The sequence below is a fragment of the Scyliorhinus canicula genome, unplaced genomic scaffold (genome assembly GCF_902713615.1).
Source record: "Scyliorhinus canicula unplaced genomic scaffold, sScyCan1.1, whole genome shotgun sequence".
NCBI lineage: Eukaryota > Metazoa > Chordata > Chondrichthyes > Carcharhiniformes > Scyliorhinidae > Scyliorhinus > Scyliorhinus canicula.
In genome coordinates this window covers 177123-195514 of record NW_024055796.1, presented here as the reverse complement: position 1 = coordinate 195514, position 18392 = coordinate 177123, and the positions used below count along the sequence as shown (strand labels likewise).

At 48.0% G+C, this 18392-nt stretch overlaps 1 protein-coding gene across 1 annotated transcript; it reads right to left on the bottom strand.

Moving 5' to 3' along the window:
- Window positions 1–1019: 1019 nt before the first annotated feature.
- LOC119961088 (gastrula zinc finger protein XlCGF26.1-like) lies at window positions 1020–18048 on the bottom strand (the record flags this gene model as incomplete). The annotated part of the gene is made up of 2 exons (XM_038788571.1): window positions 1020–1707; window positions 16850–18048. Coding segments are annotated over 2 exons (1887 nt in total), but the record flags the coding sequence as incomplete, so codon positions are not given.
- Window positions 18049–18392: the final 344 nt, after the last annotated feature.

The window sequence follows — 18392 nt, the reverse complement described above, 5'->3', positions numbered from 1 at the left end:
TCCTTTGCTGAATTCTAATTGATCTCATGGAATCTTTAACTTATCTTGTTAACCAAGGTTGCATCATTTTCCTGTTGGATATTTGTTCCTTAAAGGAATCTATATTTGTTGTATATATGTGAATAAAAAGTTGCAAAACTCCCAGAGGGCCATAGATTGCTCTCCCCTTTGACCGAGAGCTGACTGGAGGTGATTTAACCCGAGGGTCAGTACACCTCAGGCGAGGGGCCTGGTTGAGAAGGCCGGGCCTTCATGGATAAACTCAGCCAGTACGGGAGTTGAATACTCACTGTTGGCTTTGCTCTGCATCACCAACCAGCCATCCAGCCAACTGAGCTGACCGACCCCCTGATAAATATGTAATTATTCCTTAAATATTAGGCATTCCCTGTACCAATCAGTTTCCCAGTCCACCTCAGACGACTTGCCCCTCATACCCTGATAGTTTTATTCTGTGAGGAACACCCAGATAAATTAAACAAAAGAACCATGTAACCACCAGGGCCCATCTCCATGGCAACGTGGCATGCTTTGGGGGGTATCAAACAGAAATAGCAACTAAATATCTTCACACTTCCAAACACCCTTTCACTCGGAGATCCTTGTGCAATTTGAAGCCAGGTATTAGCAACAAGGCTCAAACAGCATCAGCCCACTGGAGGCAAAGTTGTGAGACTGGCCAGTCCAGCAGAAAGAAACCCTCCGACCATCCCCACTGACCACCTGTCAGAATGAACAAAATGCAGTCCTGGCTGTAGAGCAGAAACAATAACAGCAGAATCCAACCCCTATAATCGACTGTGAAATTGTTGGTGTTACAGCAGGTGCGATGAAACGTGCAATCCCGTCTCACATTGAGATGTGAATCGCCTCTCCCCAGTGTGAACTTGGTGTCTCCGCAGGTTGGATAACTGAGTAAATCCTCTCCCACACTGAGAGCAGATGAATGGTCTCTCCCCAGTGTGAACTTGCTGGTGTCTCCACAGGTGGGATAACTGAGTGAATCCCTTCCCACACTGAGAGCAGGTGAATGGCCTCTCCCCAGTGTGAACTCGCTGGTGTCTCCGCAGGGTGGATGAATCAATGAATTCCTTTCCACACTGAGAGCAGGTGAATGGCCTCTCCCCAGTGTGAACTCGCTGGTGTCTCCGCAGGTCAGATACTTCACCAAATCCTTTCCCACACTGACAACAGTTGAACGGCTTCTCCCCAGTGTGAACTCGCTGGTGTTTCTGCAGGTCGGATACCTCAGTAAATCCCTTCCCACACTGAGAGCAGGTGAATGGTCTCTCCCCAGTGTGAAATCGCTGGTGCCTCCGCAAGGTGGATAACTGAGTAAATCCTTTCCCACACTGAGAGCAGGTGAATGGCCTCTCCCCAGTGTGAACTCGCTGGTGTCTCCGCAGGTCGGATACTTCACTAAATCCTTTCCCACACTGAAAACAGGTGAACGGCCTCTCCCCAGTGTGAACTCGCTGGTGTTTCTGCAGGTCGGATACTTCAGCAAATCCTTTCCCACACTGGGAGCAGGTGAATGGCCTCTCCCCAGTGTGAACTCGCTGGTGTCGCAATAGGTGGGATGAATCACAAAATCCTTTTCCACATTGGGAGCAGGTGAATGGCCTCTCCCCTGTGTGAACTCGCTGGTGTGACTGCAGGTTGGATAATTGAGTAAATCCTTTCCCACACTGGGAGCATGTGAACGGCCTCTCCCCAGTGTGACTGCGTCGATGAGTCTCCAGCTTTGATGGGAATCTGAATCCCTTCCCACAGTCCACACATTTCCACGGTTTCTCCATGTTTTGGGACTCCTCGTGTCTCTCCAGATTGGACAATCACTGGAAGCCTTGTCTACACACAGAACATGTGCACTGTCTCTCCTCACTGTGAATGGTGTGGTGTTTTTCAGGCTGTGTAACTGGTTAAAGCTCTTCCCACAGTCAGTTCACTGGAACTCTCTCACACGGGTGTGTGTTGTGTGGGTCTTGGTGCTTTTCCAGTCACACTGATCTTTCCACAGTCAGTTCACTGGAACACTCTCACTCGGGTGTGTGTTGTGTGGGTCTTGGTGCTTTTCCAGTCACACTGATGTTTGAAATGTTTAGAAGCTGACAGTTCAGGCAATCAGTTCTTCTTCTAGATTCAAAGGCGAATGATATTCAGAGTCCGATGATATTCAGGTTCCAAGCAATTGCGTGACTCTGTCAGATCGTGATCTAACGTTTGAGATTTCTGTCTGTAATTCCTCCTCATCTAATATGCTGTGAAAACAATATACCAGCGTCATCATTGTTAGTACAGGATAGAAACTCAGACAATTCTAGTTCTGATGGAACATAATTTCCTCTCTCGTTCTCCAAAAGCTGTAAATCTCCATCCCACACACTCTCCCTCCATTAGCACACTGCTGTATCTAATATTCACTATCCCAATTCTCCTGAAGTTGCTGATTCATGTTGATTGACAGATCCAAGCTCAGCTCACTGCTTCCTGACCAGGACACACGGTAGCATTGTGGATAGCACAATCGCTTCACAGCGCCAGGGTCCCAGGTTCGATTCCGGCTTGGGTCACTGTCTGTGCGGAGTCTGCACATCCTCCCCGTGTGTGTGTGGGTTTCCTCCGGTTTCCTCCCACAGCCCAAAGATGTGCAAGTTAGGTGGATTGGACATAATAAATTGCCCTTGTGTCCAAAATTGCCCTTAGTGTTGGGTGGGGTTACTGGGTTATGGGGATAGGGTGGTGGTGTTAACCTTAGGTAGGCTGCTCTTTCCAGGAGCCAGTGCAGACTCGATGGGCCGAATGGCCTCCTTCTGCTCTGTAAATTCTATGAATTATAATAGGAGCAAGAATAGGTCATTCGGCCCACTGACTCTGCTCAACTATTCAATGAGATCCTTGGCCAATCTACCTAAGCACCGTTTTCCCACACTATCCCCCATAATCCCTCAACATCTTCAATATCTAGAAACCTATCAGTCTGTGTCTTGAAAATACTTGATGACTGAAGCTCCAGAATCCTCGAGGGTAGAGAATTCCAAACCTTCACCACATCCTCGAGTAAAGAAATCCCATCTCAGCTTTCTCTCCATTTTCCTGCCGGTTCCCCATAACGCTCGACACCCTCTATCAGAAATCTGTCTGTGGCGGGGAGGGAGCGGGGGCGGGGAGGGAGCGGGGGGGGGGGGGGGGGGGGGGGGGGGGGGGGGTGTCAGGCATGTGATACGGGTGTTGGAGTAGCTGCTATTCCGCAGCCTCTGGTGCCACTCACCTATAATCTGTCACTTATCCCGATTGCCCGGCACTATTTTATTTAATCCTTGAATTCATATTTGTTATCGTGTTCCTGGAACACTTCAGAGTGCGGTCTGGTAGGGTAAAACAGCACTCGCAGATTCTGTGGGAATGTTGTCTTTTCAACCTGGCGGCCTGATCCTCAGGAGGTCTCTCGACCCCGCGCTCTCCGGGGCTCTGGGAGGTGGCGGAAATGATGACTGCCGACATTATCCGTGTTATTGACCAGAATCTGCTCATGAGGCCCAGCTGTAAAACGCCATGAAGAGGCTCAATGATCCGGAGGAGAGAATCCTGACCATTCAGCAAGATGCCTCCTCAACGGCGGCAAGAATTCAATCCTTTGAAAACCAGCCAAGTGGCTGGCGGAGGTCCTGGAGGACTTGGAGGACCGAGGGCCGGAGAAAGAACATCCGAGTCATCAGCCTATCAGATGGTCATCATAGAATTTACATTGCAGAAGGAGGCCACTCGGCCATGGAGTCTGCGCCTTGGAAACAGCACCCCACCCAAACCCATACCTCCAGCCCAACCCCGTAACTCCACGTAACCTTTTATTTGGGCACTAAGGGATATTTATCATGGCCGATCCACCTAACCTGCACATCTTTGGACTGTGGGAGGAAACCGGAGCACCTGAAGTAAACCCACACAAACACAGGGAGAATGTGCAGACTCCGCACAGACAGTGACCCAAGCCAGGAATCGATCCCGGGACCCTGGAGCTGTGAAGTGACTCTGCTAACCACTTTGCTATAATGCTGCCCATAAATGATGTTATTTTCTGTCCATTTAGTGTAGAGACTAAGGCTCCCGTTCGGTTTTTCAAGGACTGACTGCCATGTTTTCTCAGGCTGGATGTGAAGCCTGGCCGTTTCAAATTAGAAAGGGTTCATCGTATTCTGTCTCTGAGGCTGAGGGATAGTTTTCATCCCAGGCCTGGAATCATTCACTTCCACAACTTGAGAGAATGTCCTGGAGAGGGAGCGGCGAGGTGGCACCTGGCTCCAGGAAGGAATGAGGATCTACTTCTTCCAGGCCTTTTCGGCAGCAACACAAAGCGCCGAGGCTTTGATGAAGTTCAAATGCAGCTCAAGCCTGTGGGGAGTGAATTACGTCAGGCTTTATCGTGAGACCCGAAAAATGGTATCCAACAACTCCATCAAGTCTTTCAATAATCCAATTATTACCTTGACCTTCATTAAATCAATGAAGGGCAAGGATCTGGAGGGATGGTTTGCAGCTCGGACTAACTCAGGTTCTAATCCGGACACTTTCCCTATCATGGTGTTGTCTGAATTTCAGAATCACAGAAATACACACAGGGACAGGAGTAGGCCATTCAGCCCTTCGAGTCTGTCCTGCCATTTAGTGAGGTCATGGCTGGTCTGTGACCTCACTCCATATTCCTTCGTATCTTTGCTCAACAAAAGTCTATCTATTTCAGATACAAAATTAACTGTTCCAGCTTCACCTGCTGTTTGTGGGAGAGAGTTCCAAACCTCTCCCACCCTGTATGCGAAGAGGTGGGCAGCACGGTGGTTAGCATAAATACTTCACAGCTCCAGAGTCCCTGGTTCGATTCCCGGCTGGGTCACTGTCTGTGCGGAGTCTGCACGTCCTCCCCGTGTGTGCGTGGGTTTCCTCCGGGTGCTCCGGTTTCCTCCCACAGTCCAAAGATGCGCGTGTTAGGTGGATTGGCCATGCTAAATTGCCCGTAGTGTCCTAAAAAGTAAGGTTAAGGGGGGGGGGGGGGGGGGGGGGGGGGGGCATTGTTGGGTTACGGGTATAGGGTGGATACGTGGGTTTGAGTAGGGTGATCATTGCTCGGCACAACATCGAGGGCCGATGGGCCTGTTCTGTGCTGTACTGTTCTATGTTCTAAGTTCTTCCTAACATCTCTCCTGAATGGTCCAGCCCTGATTTTTGGACAATGATCCCAGTTTCAGAATCTCCAACCAGTGGAAATAGTTTATCTTTGTCTACCGTGTCTTTCCCTGTTAATATCATAAATACTGCAAATAGATCACACCTTAACCGTCTAAATTCTCGCAAAAACAGGCCTAATTTGTTTAATCTCCCGTCGTAAGGCCCGTAGTCCAAATATCGTGGGGTATCGTTTTAGTAAATCTATATTGCAGTCCTTCCAAGACCAAAATATCTTCTCGAAGGTGTGGTGCCCAGAATGGCTCACAGTTCTCCAAGTGGGGTCTCACAGGGTGTTGTATAACAGCAGCATAACGTCTGTGACGTTATACTCCAATCCTCTAGATATAAATGCCTTTAGCCTTTTTGATTATTTTCTGGACTTGCCCGTGACATTTTCAGGGAGTTGTCCTATGGCTTTGTGTGTGTCTGGGGGTGGTGTCCTGTGTGTGAGTGTGTCTGGGGGGAGGTGTGCTGTGTGTGGGTGAGTGTGTCTGTGGAGGAGGTGTCCAGTGTGTCTGGGGGGGAGGTGTGCTGTGTGTGGGTGGGTGTCTGGGGGGGATGTGTGGTGTGTGTGGGTGGGTGTCTGCGGAGAGGTGTCCAGTGTGTGGGTGGGTGTCTGCGGGGAGATGTCCAGTGTGTGGGTGTGCGTCTGGGGGTGGTATCCTGTGTGTGGGTGTGTGTCTGTGGGAGGTGTCCTGTGTGTGGGTGTGTGTCTGGGGGGGAGGTGTCCTGTGTGTGGGTGTGCATCTGGGGGAGGTATCCTGTGTGTGGGTGTGTGTCTGGGGGAGGTGTCCTGTGTGTGGGTGTGTGTCTGGGGGGAGGTGTCCTGTGTGCGGGTGTGCGTCTGGGAGAGGTATCCTGTGTATGGGTGTGTATCTGGGGGAAGCCAGCAGCTTCAGCTGCCGCCGGCCCCGCATCTGCGTTAAGAGGCTGAAGCGGCTGCAGGCCCAAGAGGGCCAGACCGTCACCCTGCTCTGCTCGGCCGACGGCCAGCCGCCGCCCCTCATCCTGGTGCTCAACCCACGGCACCCCGAGGCTGGGATGGGCCTCCCCGGGGGCCTGGGCCCAGTAGGCAAGGACCTCGGCCTGAACCCCGAGGGCCACGGCCTCCTCCCCGGGCGCCCGGACCCCCGTCTGCCCCTCGCTCCTTTCCGGCCCCAACTCTGCCGGACGGCAGCCTGCAGATCACCTCGGTCCACCGCATGGACTCCGGCACCTACCGCTGTGCGGCCCGCAACGCCAATGGCAACGACACTGCCTCAGCCTCGCTACAGATGCAGTCGCTCTCGCTGCAGGAGCTGGGGCTGGCCGGGCGCTCCGACTCCCGGGCCAAGGCCGGCCTGCGGCGGTGTCGCTCTGCATCACTTTACTGAGAAGGCATCCCTCTGACAAAGCCATGCTGACTATTCCTGATCAAACCTTGCCTCTTCAAGTGGAGATGGATGCTTTCCTTCTGAATTTTCTCCAATAGTTTCCCTACCTCTGACGTGAGACTCAATGGTCTGTAGTTCCCTGGCTTATCTCTGCAAACTTTCTTAAATAGTGGGATCATATTAGCTGTTCTCCAGTCCTCTAGCACCATCTCATCACCAAAGAGGAATTAAACATTTGGGTCAGAGCCCCTACAATCTCTCTTGCCTCCCACAGCATCCTGGGACACAATTCATCCAGACCTGGAGATTTGTCCACTTTTAAGCCTGCCAACACTTCCAATGCCTTGTCACTCCCTCTGTCAATTCACTCAAGAACCTCTCGGTCTCTCTCTGTGAGTTCAATATCTACTTCCTCATTCTCTTGGCTGGAGACAGAGGTGAAATATTTGTTCATCACCCAAACCAATGTCCTCTAAAGTTTCTCTCCATTTAAATAATAAATTGCCTTTTTATTCCTCTGACCAAAATGGATAACCTCACACTTACGCATGTTAAATTCCATCTCATCAAATGTACTCTGGAAGTCCAAATACGTCTACAGGACCCCATTATCCATTTGGCTTGTTACTTCAAAGAGCTCCAAACAAATGAGTCAAACACGATCTACGCTTCACAAAACCACGCTGGCTCTGATTGATTGCGGTTTGACTTTCCAAAGGTCCAGCTACTACTTCCTCAATAATGGATTCTAACAGTTTCCCAACAGGTTTTAAACTAGTTTCCGCCTTTTTGAACAAGATGGGTTACATTAGTCTTTTCCACTAATCCAGTGACATTGAAGATTTTCTCAGTGACCCTCAGTCACAATCACTGAGACTAACTTTAAATTCCAGATTTTATTAATTGAATGTTCCTGTCTCTCTGGGTGACTAATGCATTGTCATTGAGTCAGTGTCTCCCCCCTGGTCTCTATGAGGTTGTTTGTGGAGAGAAGCCGGAAGTGACGGACACTGAGAGTGGAGAATGTTCATTGTTTCACATTCGGCTCTGGGGCCACATTTGGGATTTTTAAACCCGTCCCCGACACCTCACAAAGCCAGGACAATGATTGACGGCAGCTCCTGACCAATAGGGCTCAGGGGGCCGATTCGGAGGACCGACTGGCAGCGGCAGGTCCTCCAGCTGGGCCGAGTGAAGCATGCGCAGTGCGATTAATGGCGGCGCAACGAAAGTTCTTTTTGGGATCCACAATCCGGAAGGTGGAATGGCGGGATCGAGGGAGAGCTCGATTAGGCGCATCGTTGGACACACTTCTTAAACATGTTATGTACACCGAAAACCCGGAAAAATAACCTACGGTACCGTGGGGCCTCCATCTTTCTCACAGACGGAACAACCAGGTCACCATCTCTCTCTCGCGCTCTTGCGGTACTGCGCATGCGCACGAGCCAACTTTATGGGGCACTAGCAGCAATGCGCGCGCGCACCCACCACCTTTGTTGGGGGCGGTAGTAGCGAAGCGCGTCCACCATCTTTATTTGGGGCAGCAGCAGGCTCAGTCGCCATCATTGTTGAGGGCAATATTTTTCAAATGTTTCTTCATGACAGAGTGTTTCACTCCGAGTTACAAATTCTTATGCATGAGACCGAACAATTATATATGTCCAGGGCAGTGACAACAATTCGTATTTATTGTGCCCTGACAGAATCAAACTTTTTAACACATCTCAGAGAAACGTTACAAAATAACAATTGACAGTGAGCAACATTTAAAAAAAAATTTAGAGTACACAATTATTTTTTCCAATTAAGGGGCAATTTAGAGTGGCCAATCTACCTATCCTGCACATCTTTGGGTTGTGCGGGTGAAACCCACGCAGACACGGGGAGAATATGCAAACTCCACACAGACAGTGACCCAGGGCCAGGATTCGAACCCGGGTCCTCAGCGCTGTAGGCAACAATGCTAACCACTGCGCCACCGATGCTGCCCTCCAGTATGCAACATGAGGAGATATTAGATTTTAAGGATAATCATAACAGAGGATGATGTGTTGGGGGTCGGCGTGGACTGCACTTGATGCAGTGTAGTGAGAGACAGACTTCCAACACTTGATGAGATGCAACACGATTTTATTTTACATCTAAACTATTATACTTGTTCAACTGTGGATTGGCACGATGCTGACTTGACTGGAGACCTGATACCAGCCTAACCAGACTTAACTAGCTACCACATGGTGTTTGCCCTGGCTAGCTCACGATACTCTGACTGTCTCAGAGGTTGGGTCCGAGAGAGCAGGAAAACTGGTGCCCTCTGGCTTCATAGTGGTCGTGTCCTGTCTGGTGATTGGCTGCTCTGTTCTGCATGCTTACTGGTCGTCCTGTGTGTCAATCACTGCCTGTCTGCTCTCCATTATATACATACAGAGGAAAGTGAGTTAGAGAGTCACAGAGTTTTAAGGAGGAAATTCCAGAGCTTGTGGCCCAGTCAAATGACAAAAGGCCAGTAACGAAAGGGAAAATGCTGGAAAATTTCAGCAAGTCTGGCAGCATCTGTAGGGAGAGAAAAGAGCTAATGTTTCGAGTCCAATGACTCTTTGTCAAAGTTGAGAAAAGGCCAGTAATGGTGGACCAAATAAATTAGGACTGCAATAGTGGCTGGAACTAAATTAGTGCAGAGATCTTGAAGGGGTCTGGAGGAGATAACAGTGATCAGGATGGTCACAACTATAAGAAACGAAGAATGGGAAATTTCAACTTTTCGTACTTCTTAAAAGGAAATTGAGCCCAGGAGATGGTTAAACAAGACTTGTTTGTATTGTATTTGTTTTATTGTCACGTGTACTGAGGTACAATGAAATGTTTTGTTCTGTGTACAGTCAGAAGTTCTGATGTGGAGATGCCGGCGTTGGACTGGGGTGAGCACAGTAAGAAGTCTTCCAACACCAGGTTAAAGTCCAACAGGTTTGTTTCAAATAACTAGCTTTCAGAGGAAGGAGCAGTGCTTCGAAAGCTTGTCATTTGAAACAAACCTATTGGGAATTTAACCTGTTGTTATAAGACTTCTGACTGCAGTCATACGTTCATAAGATACAGGAGCAGAATTAGGCCATTTGGCCCAACGTGTCTACTCCGCCATTCTATCATAGCTGATATGTTCCTCATCTGCTACCCACAATGCTAAAGACCAAGAGCTGGATTGCAAAATCAGCCAGAGCATCTCCTCCCAAGAACACATGACCTAGGAGCAGGAGTAGGCAATTTAGCCTCCCGAGCCTAAACACATTCAATGTGATCATGGCTGATCCCATCCTGGGCTCAACTCTATATAAGCCTTCAACCCATTACCAATTAAAAATCTGTCTAACTCCTCTTTGAATTTATTCACTGTCTCTTCATCCACCGCACTCTGGGGTAGCGAATTCCACAGATTCACAACCCTTTGGAAGAAGTAGTTTCTCTTCAAATCTGTTTTAAATTTGCTCTTATTCTAAGATTATGACCTCTCATTTAAAACGCCCCACAAGAGGAAGCATCAGCTCCACGTCTACTTTATGATCTTCATTATTGGCACAAATAGGCTTACATTAACACTGTAATGAAGTTACTGTGGAAATCCCCTAGTCGCCACATTCTGACACCTTTTCAGGTACACAGAGGGAGAATTCAGGATGCCCAAATTAACCAACAGCACGGCTTTCGGGACTTGTGGGAGGAAACCGCAACGCCCAGAGAAAAGCCACGCCGACACAGGGAGAATGTGCGGACCTCCGCAACAGTGACCTAAGCCGGGAATCGAACCTGGGACCCTGGCGCTGTGAAGCAACAATGCTAACCACTGTGCTACCTTGCCATCCACTATCCATCCACTATCCATACCTTTTAACATCTTCTTTACCTCAATTAGATCTCCCCTCATTCTTCTAAACTCCAGAGGAGTATAGGCCAAAACTGTTCAATCTCTCCTCATACGACAAACCCCTCATCTCTGGAATCAATCTAGTGAACCTCCTCTGAACTGCCTCCAATGCCACTACAACTTTCCTCAAAAAGGGGTCAAAACTGTGCACAATACTCCAGGTGCGGTCTTGACAATGCCGTGTATAGTTCCAACAACTCTTTGTTACTCAATTCCTTTTGCTAACATTCCATTTTCTTTCCTAACCTATCTATATCCATTTGTAAGGTTCTTATTTTCTCATTGCAGCTTCCTGTCCCACCTATTTTTGTGTAATCTACAAATTTGGCTATAGAACATTCTCTACCTGTATCCAAGTTGTTAATATAGATTGTAAATAGCTGGGGCCCAAGGACCGAGCTCTGTGGCAGCCACTAGTTACATCTTGCCATCCAGAAAAATAACCATTTATCCTGACTCTCTGTCTCCTGTCTGTCAGCCAGTCTTCTATCTAAACTAATAACTTACTCCTAATCCCATGTAATTTCACCTTGTCAATTAACCTTCTGTGCGGCAACTTATCAAACGCTTTCCGGAGGTCCAGATATACTACATCTCCAGGATCCCCATTATCCACTTTGCTTGTTACATCTTCAAAGAACTCACAATTCTTCAGTCCAGAAATTAACTTCTTAGTTAGTATCTGGAATGGTGGAATGTGAATTCAATTTTAAAAAATCTGGATTTAAAAGTCTAATGATGGCCATGAAACCATTGTTGATTGTCATAAAACCCCATCTGGTTCCCTCATGTCCTTTAGGGAAGGAAATATCCTGCCCTTACCCGGTGTGGCCCACATGTGACTCCAGCCCACAGCAAAGTGGTTGACTCTGAAAATGCCCTCTGAAATGGCTGAGCAAACCACTCAGTTCAAAGGCAATTAATGATGGGCAGTAAATGCCCAGCCAGCAACACTACATCCCAATGAAATTATTTTATCAAACTTGAGGAAGGATGTGAAGGCATTGGAGTACAGAGTCCAAAGAAGCTTCACAAGAATGATCCCAGGGATAAATAACTGGAGCTATGAGGAGAGGTTGGGTCTGTTTTCCTTGGAGAAAAGAAGGCTGATGGTAGACTTGTAAAGGTAATCAAGATCCTGAGAGGTTTGGACAGGGTAAATAATGAAAAGCTATTTCCCCTCAGGAGGACATCAAGAACAAGAGAGCACAGATTCAAATAATTAGCAAAAGGAGCAGAGGTGATGCGAGGCCAAATGTTTCCACCCAGAGGGTGGATGGACTCTGGAATGAACTTATTAAGATGGAGATGGAGCATCAATTAAGGTATTTAAAAGGGAATTGGGTTATTATCTGCAAAGAAAGAATGTGCAAGGTTACAGGGATAAGGCAGGGGAGTGGGATTAGATAGAATGTTCTTTCAGTGAGCAGTGCAGGCTCGATGGGCCGAATTACCTCCTCCTGAACTGTAATGATTCTGTAGTTCTGTCAGCACAGGCCCTCCATCATCAGCACTGGAACTGAAACTCCGATCATTACATTAACACAAACACACAACCACACTGGAATTTCAGAAAACTGGGAAATCTTCCGAGGGCAACTGACACCAACATCAGGTGAAACTCACCAACCGTCCAATGTCTCCAACAGATTGATAGGATTGATGAAATCTCAGTGTTTAATCTGGGAGAAGGTGAACCAGAGAACAGAAATAATTCAGAGTAAGAAAAGATCAAAATAGTGTCCCAGTCAGCAGATCAATCAGTCTCCTCTTTTCATTGAGGAAACCAAATATTCAAAACACAGTGTCTGAATCAAAGCTGATTTAATCAATATTTATACAGAACATCAATACACACCCCAGTATTCAGGCTGATTAATATCAGCAGCAACAAACTCCAGCTGTCAGAGTGAAGATGGTTCGGTCCAGATGTAATTAACAGCAGAATCCAAATCCAATCCCTGCAGTTACTTGTGGACTCGCTGGTGCCTCAGCATGTGGGATGACTGAATGAATGCCTTCCACACACCGAGCAGATGAACGGCCTCTCCCCAGTGTGACTCCACTGGTGCTTAAGTAGGTTGGACCTCCAAGTAAAGCCACAGTTCGAATGGCTAGCATCTCGCTGAAATGCTACTTAGGGATTGGGCAGTGTCATTGGGTTATTTTCTCTCAGGCTGCGGCCAATTTAATGTATTCTCTGGTCAGTACGATGATGCCATAGGCAGGGATGAGAGCCCCTGTGATCTCACGTTTAGATCTCTTGATGATAGTGGGAGGTTGATATTTCTCAAACTGTGGGATGAGAGGTCCATGTTTTGAGTCTGCGTTTATAGCATCGGCTAGGGAAAGGGAAAGGGAATGACGGATGAAAGGGATAATGAATCCTAAATAGCACGCTCCTCTCCCGCTCACTGGGAGCAAAGGCTATGCAGTATTACTGAACATGTAATAGGTGCCATTATAGGTAGAATATTGGGACCAACGTTCTGTAAAATTTGTCCCATCGGTGTGATTATGTTGCCCTTTAAAGTCGATGGGATTCTCTTGATGTCCCTGGACCACTACCTTGCTTGTGTCATGAGTGCACATTTTACTGGCACTCACATCCAAATAATATTCACATTTACTGTTTCCTGCATTCCATGCTCTACGATTATAGCTGATTAAATATATGGTCCCAGTATGATTATGACCAGTTGGGAAGGTTACTTGGGGTGGTTTCTGTTTCTGATTATAGACATGTTGATACCATCCCTTGAAAGTGTTTAATGGGCGGCCTGCAGATCGCCATCTCTTAACCTCATGGTTTATCATTTCTTTGGTTCTGATGTCTCCACATTGGGGAAGGGTATAGTCGGGATTTTGGAAAATGTACCATTCTGCCATTTGGGATAAAGTAAAAGGAACAGGCTGTAGTGGGATACCTGCTTGGGAATTGGTAGGGATAGAAGAACAGACCCAGCACTTAGAGACGTTAAAGTCTCTGCCATAGGTATAGGACATGTAAAGGAACGTGTTAACATTGAACTCCTGGGTAAGGCCTGCTGGGCCAAACATAGAACTGAAAATCTATATTATGGCAAACATTTTTACAGATTCTGACATGTGACGCGTGAATCCATGATTTATTTCCTTGGAGTTTCACGGCTGACTGGGTTGTGAGTAATATCTGGTAGGGGCCTTCCCACTTGGTTTGCGTAGAATTCTTTTTACGCATACAGATCAGCTGGGCATAAAGTCATGGCCCCCCTCAGGAGGATCGCCCCATGCCGCCGACACCTGACAGCATTTGTTAAGTTTTGACAATAACTAAGTAAAGCATCATTGATCAGATGGCAGTCTGCCTTTCTCAAGGCAATAGTTCCTGCCAGTGATGACCTCAAATGGGCTTCGACCTGTGGTTAGAACATAGAACAGTACAGCACAGAACAGGCCCTTCGGCCCTCGATGTTGTACCGAGCAATGATCACCCTACTCAAACCCACGTATCCACCCTATACCCGTAACCCAACAACCCCCCCCCCCCCCCCCCCCCCCACACCTTACGTTTTAGGACACTACGGGCAATTTAGCATGGCCAATTCACCTAACCCGCACATCTTTGGACTGTGGGAGGAAACCGGAGCACCCGGAGGAAACCCACGCACACACGGGGAGGACGTGCAGACTCCGCACAGACAGTGACCCAGCGGGAATCGAACCTGGGACCCTGGAGCTGTGAAGCATTTATGCTAACCACCATGCTACCGTGCTGCCCCTGTTTGTTTGGGGTTGCTCTGAAACTGCACAAAACGAGTGGCAAGGCTTGAATCCAATTCCTGCCTTCTTGGTTGTATTTGGACAGTCATTATTTTAAAGTCTGGTTCATGCGTTCCACTTGGCCTGATGATTCTGGATAAGGGCAGCGTAGATTCCAATCGATGTTCAGTAACCTGCAAACCTCCTGGAAAACAGCACCTGTAAAGTGGGTTCCATTGTCTGAGTCAATGCTCGCTGGACTCCCCATCTGGGAATATAGTCTTTGTATAGGACTTTGGCTGTATGGGTGGCTGTAGCCCTCCTGGCTGGAGCAGCCTCGGCCCATCTGGAGAACCTATCCACTATTACAAGGATGTCAGTGTATCTTTGACATGCAGGAAGGGTGATGTAATCGACCTGTATGTTCTGGAATGTTGCTGCAGGGGCAGGAGCTTTTAGCTGAGGCATTGATGTTATAGGTCCTAAGTTGTTCTTTTGACAGGTTACACAGTGGTTTGTTACCAATTGTGCATGTGTTTGGAATCCTTTGCCACACCAACTTTTCTGGAATCGAGCCATCATCTGTCCTGGGTCTAAATGGCCCCATGAATGGATCTGTTGGGCCAGAAATGGCATCAGTGCCTGTGGGGCAACTGGTTTATCCGTCTGAACTTGTCTCCAAATATCATCATCAGACAACTGGATACCTGAGTCTAACTATGACCATTTCTCTTCTTGTGCAGAGTCGTGTTGCATTTCACGTAGATCTTGTAATAAATTGGTCACTCCCAATTTGTAGGTGTGTCTTGGTTCTGCTGAAGAATCCCACTGGGAAGCAGCTTCCTTTGCTACTCGGTCTGTAAGGGTGTTTCCTTGTGCTTCTATAGTGTTGTCTTGAGTATGGGCCTTGCACTTTAGAATGGATACTTCCTTTGGCAAAGCTATGGCTTCTAGGAGGTCATCATTTCAGTGGTGGGAGTCTAGAACTCACTGTCTGATAGGGTCATAGAAGCAGAAATCCGGATCACTTTCAAATTAATGTCTTAGATATCCAATTGAAGGGCTGGGACATACAGGGCAATCGACTGAGATCTGCAAAATGGGATTAAGCTGAATAGCTCCACTGCAGCCAGCACTCACACGATGGGCCAAATGGCCTCTCTCTGTACCAGGCCTTTGAGGTTTTTACTCTGATAGTTGGAGTTTGTTTCTGATGATAATAACCTCTAAGGGACTGGAGTTTAACATTCTAGATATTGGTGAAATAAATCAGCTGTTTTAAACACGTTGTAGATTTTTGTCTTTCCCGCCTGAGTGTTTAACATCACCTGGCTGGAGCTCAGAAAGGACAATCGCGCCTCATAGAATCAGAGAATTTACAGTGCAGGGGGAGGCCATTCAGCCTATCGAGTCTGTACCAGCCATGGGAAAGAGCATCCTACTTAAGCCCACACCTCCACCCTATCCCCGTAACTTCACGCAAACCTTTTGGACACGAAGGGCAATTCAGCATGGACAGTCCAACTAACCTGCACATCTTTGGACTGTGGGAGGAAAGCGGAGCACCCGGATGAAACACACGCAGCCATGGGGAGAACTTCCAGACTCCGCACAGACAGGGACCGAAGCCGGGAATTCAACCCGGCTCCCTGGTGCTGTGAGTCAACAGTGATACCCACTGTGCTACCGTGCCGCCCTTGCATCCAAGCTCCCGGATTGTTGGCCTTCTCTCCGGGTAAGATTCTGTTTGTCTCTTGTATTTCACTGTGACAGGGCAGAGACCTGATTGAAGGGATTCAAACATGGAAGTTCTGGGAAAAATGGGCAAGGCTTTGGGAGGTGACAGCAAGTTCATATAGTTTGGAGAGGAGAGGGAGGTTGAAGATGGGGCAGTAATTTGTTAGGATAGCAGGGTCAAGGGTTTGTTTTATTGAGGGGGTGATGATGGCAGATTTGAAGGACAGATGGACTGAAGAGAGCGAAATGTTGACAATATCCGTGGACACAGGGGAGTTGGCTGATCAGTAGCTCAGTGGGAATAGGGTCGATGGAGCAGGAGCTGGGTCTCACGGACAAGATTAGCTCTGAGAGGGCATGAGGGGAGATGGGAGAGAAACTAGAGAAAGTTGTGGGTTCAGGGCTCAGGAAAGGATGAAATTTCGAGACAGTTTGGTCCGGTGAGCTCGTGGAAGGGAGGGAAGCAGCAGAGGCAGCTGATCGGATTGACTCAATCTCAGTCACAAAGAAGCTCCACAAGCTCCTCACACTTCTTGTTGGAGGTGAGGATGGAAGAGACAGGGGAGAGTGAGAGTACTTCAAAAGGAACCAACTTGTGTCAGAGATATTAAAAAGTTTCAACACACTGCGTTTTTAACACAAATCTAATTTATTTAACTTTTAGCTAGAATATTAGCCCCTGTAAATGATCAGGAATTTTTATCAGCAGAAAGAGAACCAAATGAACATGGTTCAGTCCTGAATGTGAGGAACAGCAAAACCCAATTGCAGTCGTTACTTGTGGCCTTGTTGGTGTCTCAGCAGGTTGAATGACTTAGTGAATCCCTTCCCACACTTGGAGCAGCTGAATGGCTTCTGCCCAGTGTGAACTCGCTGGTGCTTCTGCAGAGCGGATGACTGAGTGAATCCCTTCCCACACTCCAAGCAGGTGAATGGCCTCTCCCCAGTGTGAATTCGCTGATGTACAGTGAGGTGAGATGATCGCTTAAACCCAGTCCCGCAGTGAGAGCACCTGAATGGTCTCTCGTCAGTGTGAACACATTGATGTTGCATCAGTTCCCCAGAACTTTTAAAGCACATTCCGCAATCTGGACATTGAAACGGTTTCTCGTCAGTGTGAACACGTTGATGGAACATCAGATATGTAGAACTTTTATAGCACTTCCCACAGTCTGGACATTGAAACGGTCTCTCATCAGTGTGAATTCGCTGGTGACTCAGCAGGTTGGATGACTGAGTGAATCCCTTCCCACACTTGATGCAAGCGAATGGCCTCTCCACTGTATGAGTTCGCTGATGTACGATGAGCTGAGATGATCGTCTGAACCCAGTCCTGCAGAGAGAGCACCTAAACTGTCTCTCGACAGTGTGAACACGATGATGGTGCATCAGATTCCTAGAACGTTTATAGCTATTCCCGCAGTCTGGACATTGAAAAGGTCTCTCATCAGTGTGAACTCGCTGGTGTGCAGACAAAGTGGATGACTGAGTGAATCCCTTCCCACACTCGGAGCAGGTGAATGGACGCTCCCCAGTATGAATTCGCTGATGTGCAGTGAGGCTAGATGATTCAGTGAATCCCTTCCCACACTCTGAGCAGGTGAATGGTCTCTCCCCTGTGTGAACACGATGGTGTTTCCGCAGGTCAGACGATTGAGTGAATCTCTTCCCACACTTGGCGCAACTGAATGGTCTCTCCCCGGTGTGAACACGATGGTGATTCCGCAGGGCGGATGAGTCAGTGAAACCCTTCCCACACTCTGAGCACGTGAATGGCCTCTCCCCAGTATGAACTCGCTGGTGTGTCTGCAGGTAGGATGAATTACTGAATCCCTTCCCACACTTGGGGCAGGTGAATGGTCTCTCCCCAGTGTGAATTCGCTGGTGTGTGGACAGATTGGATGACTGAGCGAATCTCTTCCCACATTTGGAGCAGGTGAATGGCCTCTCTCCAGTGTGACTGCGTCGATGAGTTTCCAGCAGGGATGGGAAAGTGAATCCTTTCCCACAGTCCGCACATTTCCACGGTTTCTCCTCGGTGTGACTGCATTTGTGGCTTGTGAGGCCTGATGATTGACTGAATCCTCGTCCACACACACAACACGTGTACGGTTTCTCCCCACTGTGAAGAATGCTTTTTCCTTCCATGTTCAAAGTACGATGTTATTCAGGATATGATGAATTGAGGACTCTGTCAGATCCTGATGTAATGCTTGGTTTGAGTTTCCGGTCTTTGAATCCTCCCCTTCAAACACCCTATGAAACTGATGTAAAAACAGAAAATAGGGAGTGAGAAAGAACCCACAAAACACAAAGGCAGGTTGTGAAATTGATCTGAATGAATCTGTTCACTTTTGGGACCGGCACTGGGGAAAAAGTGACCATGAAAACCGCTG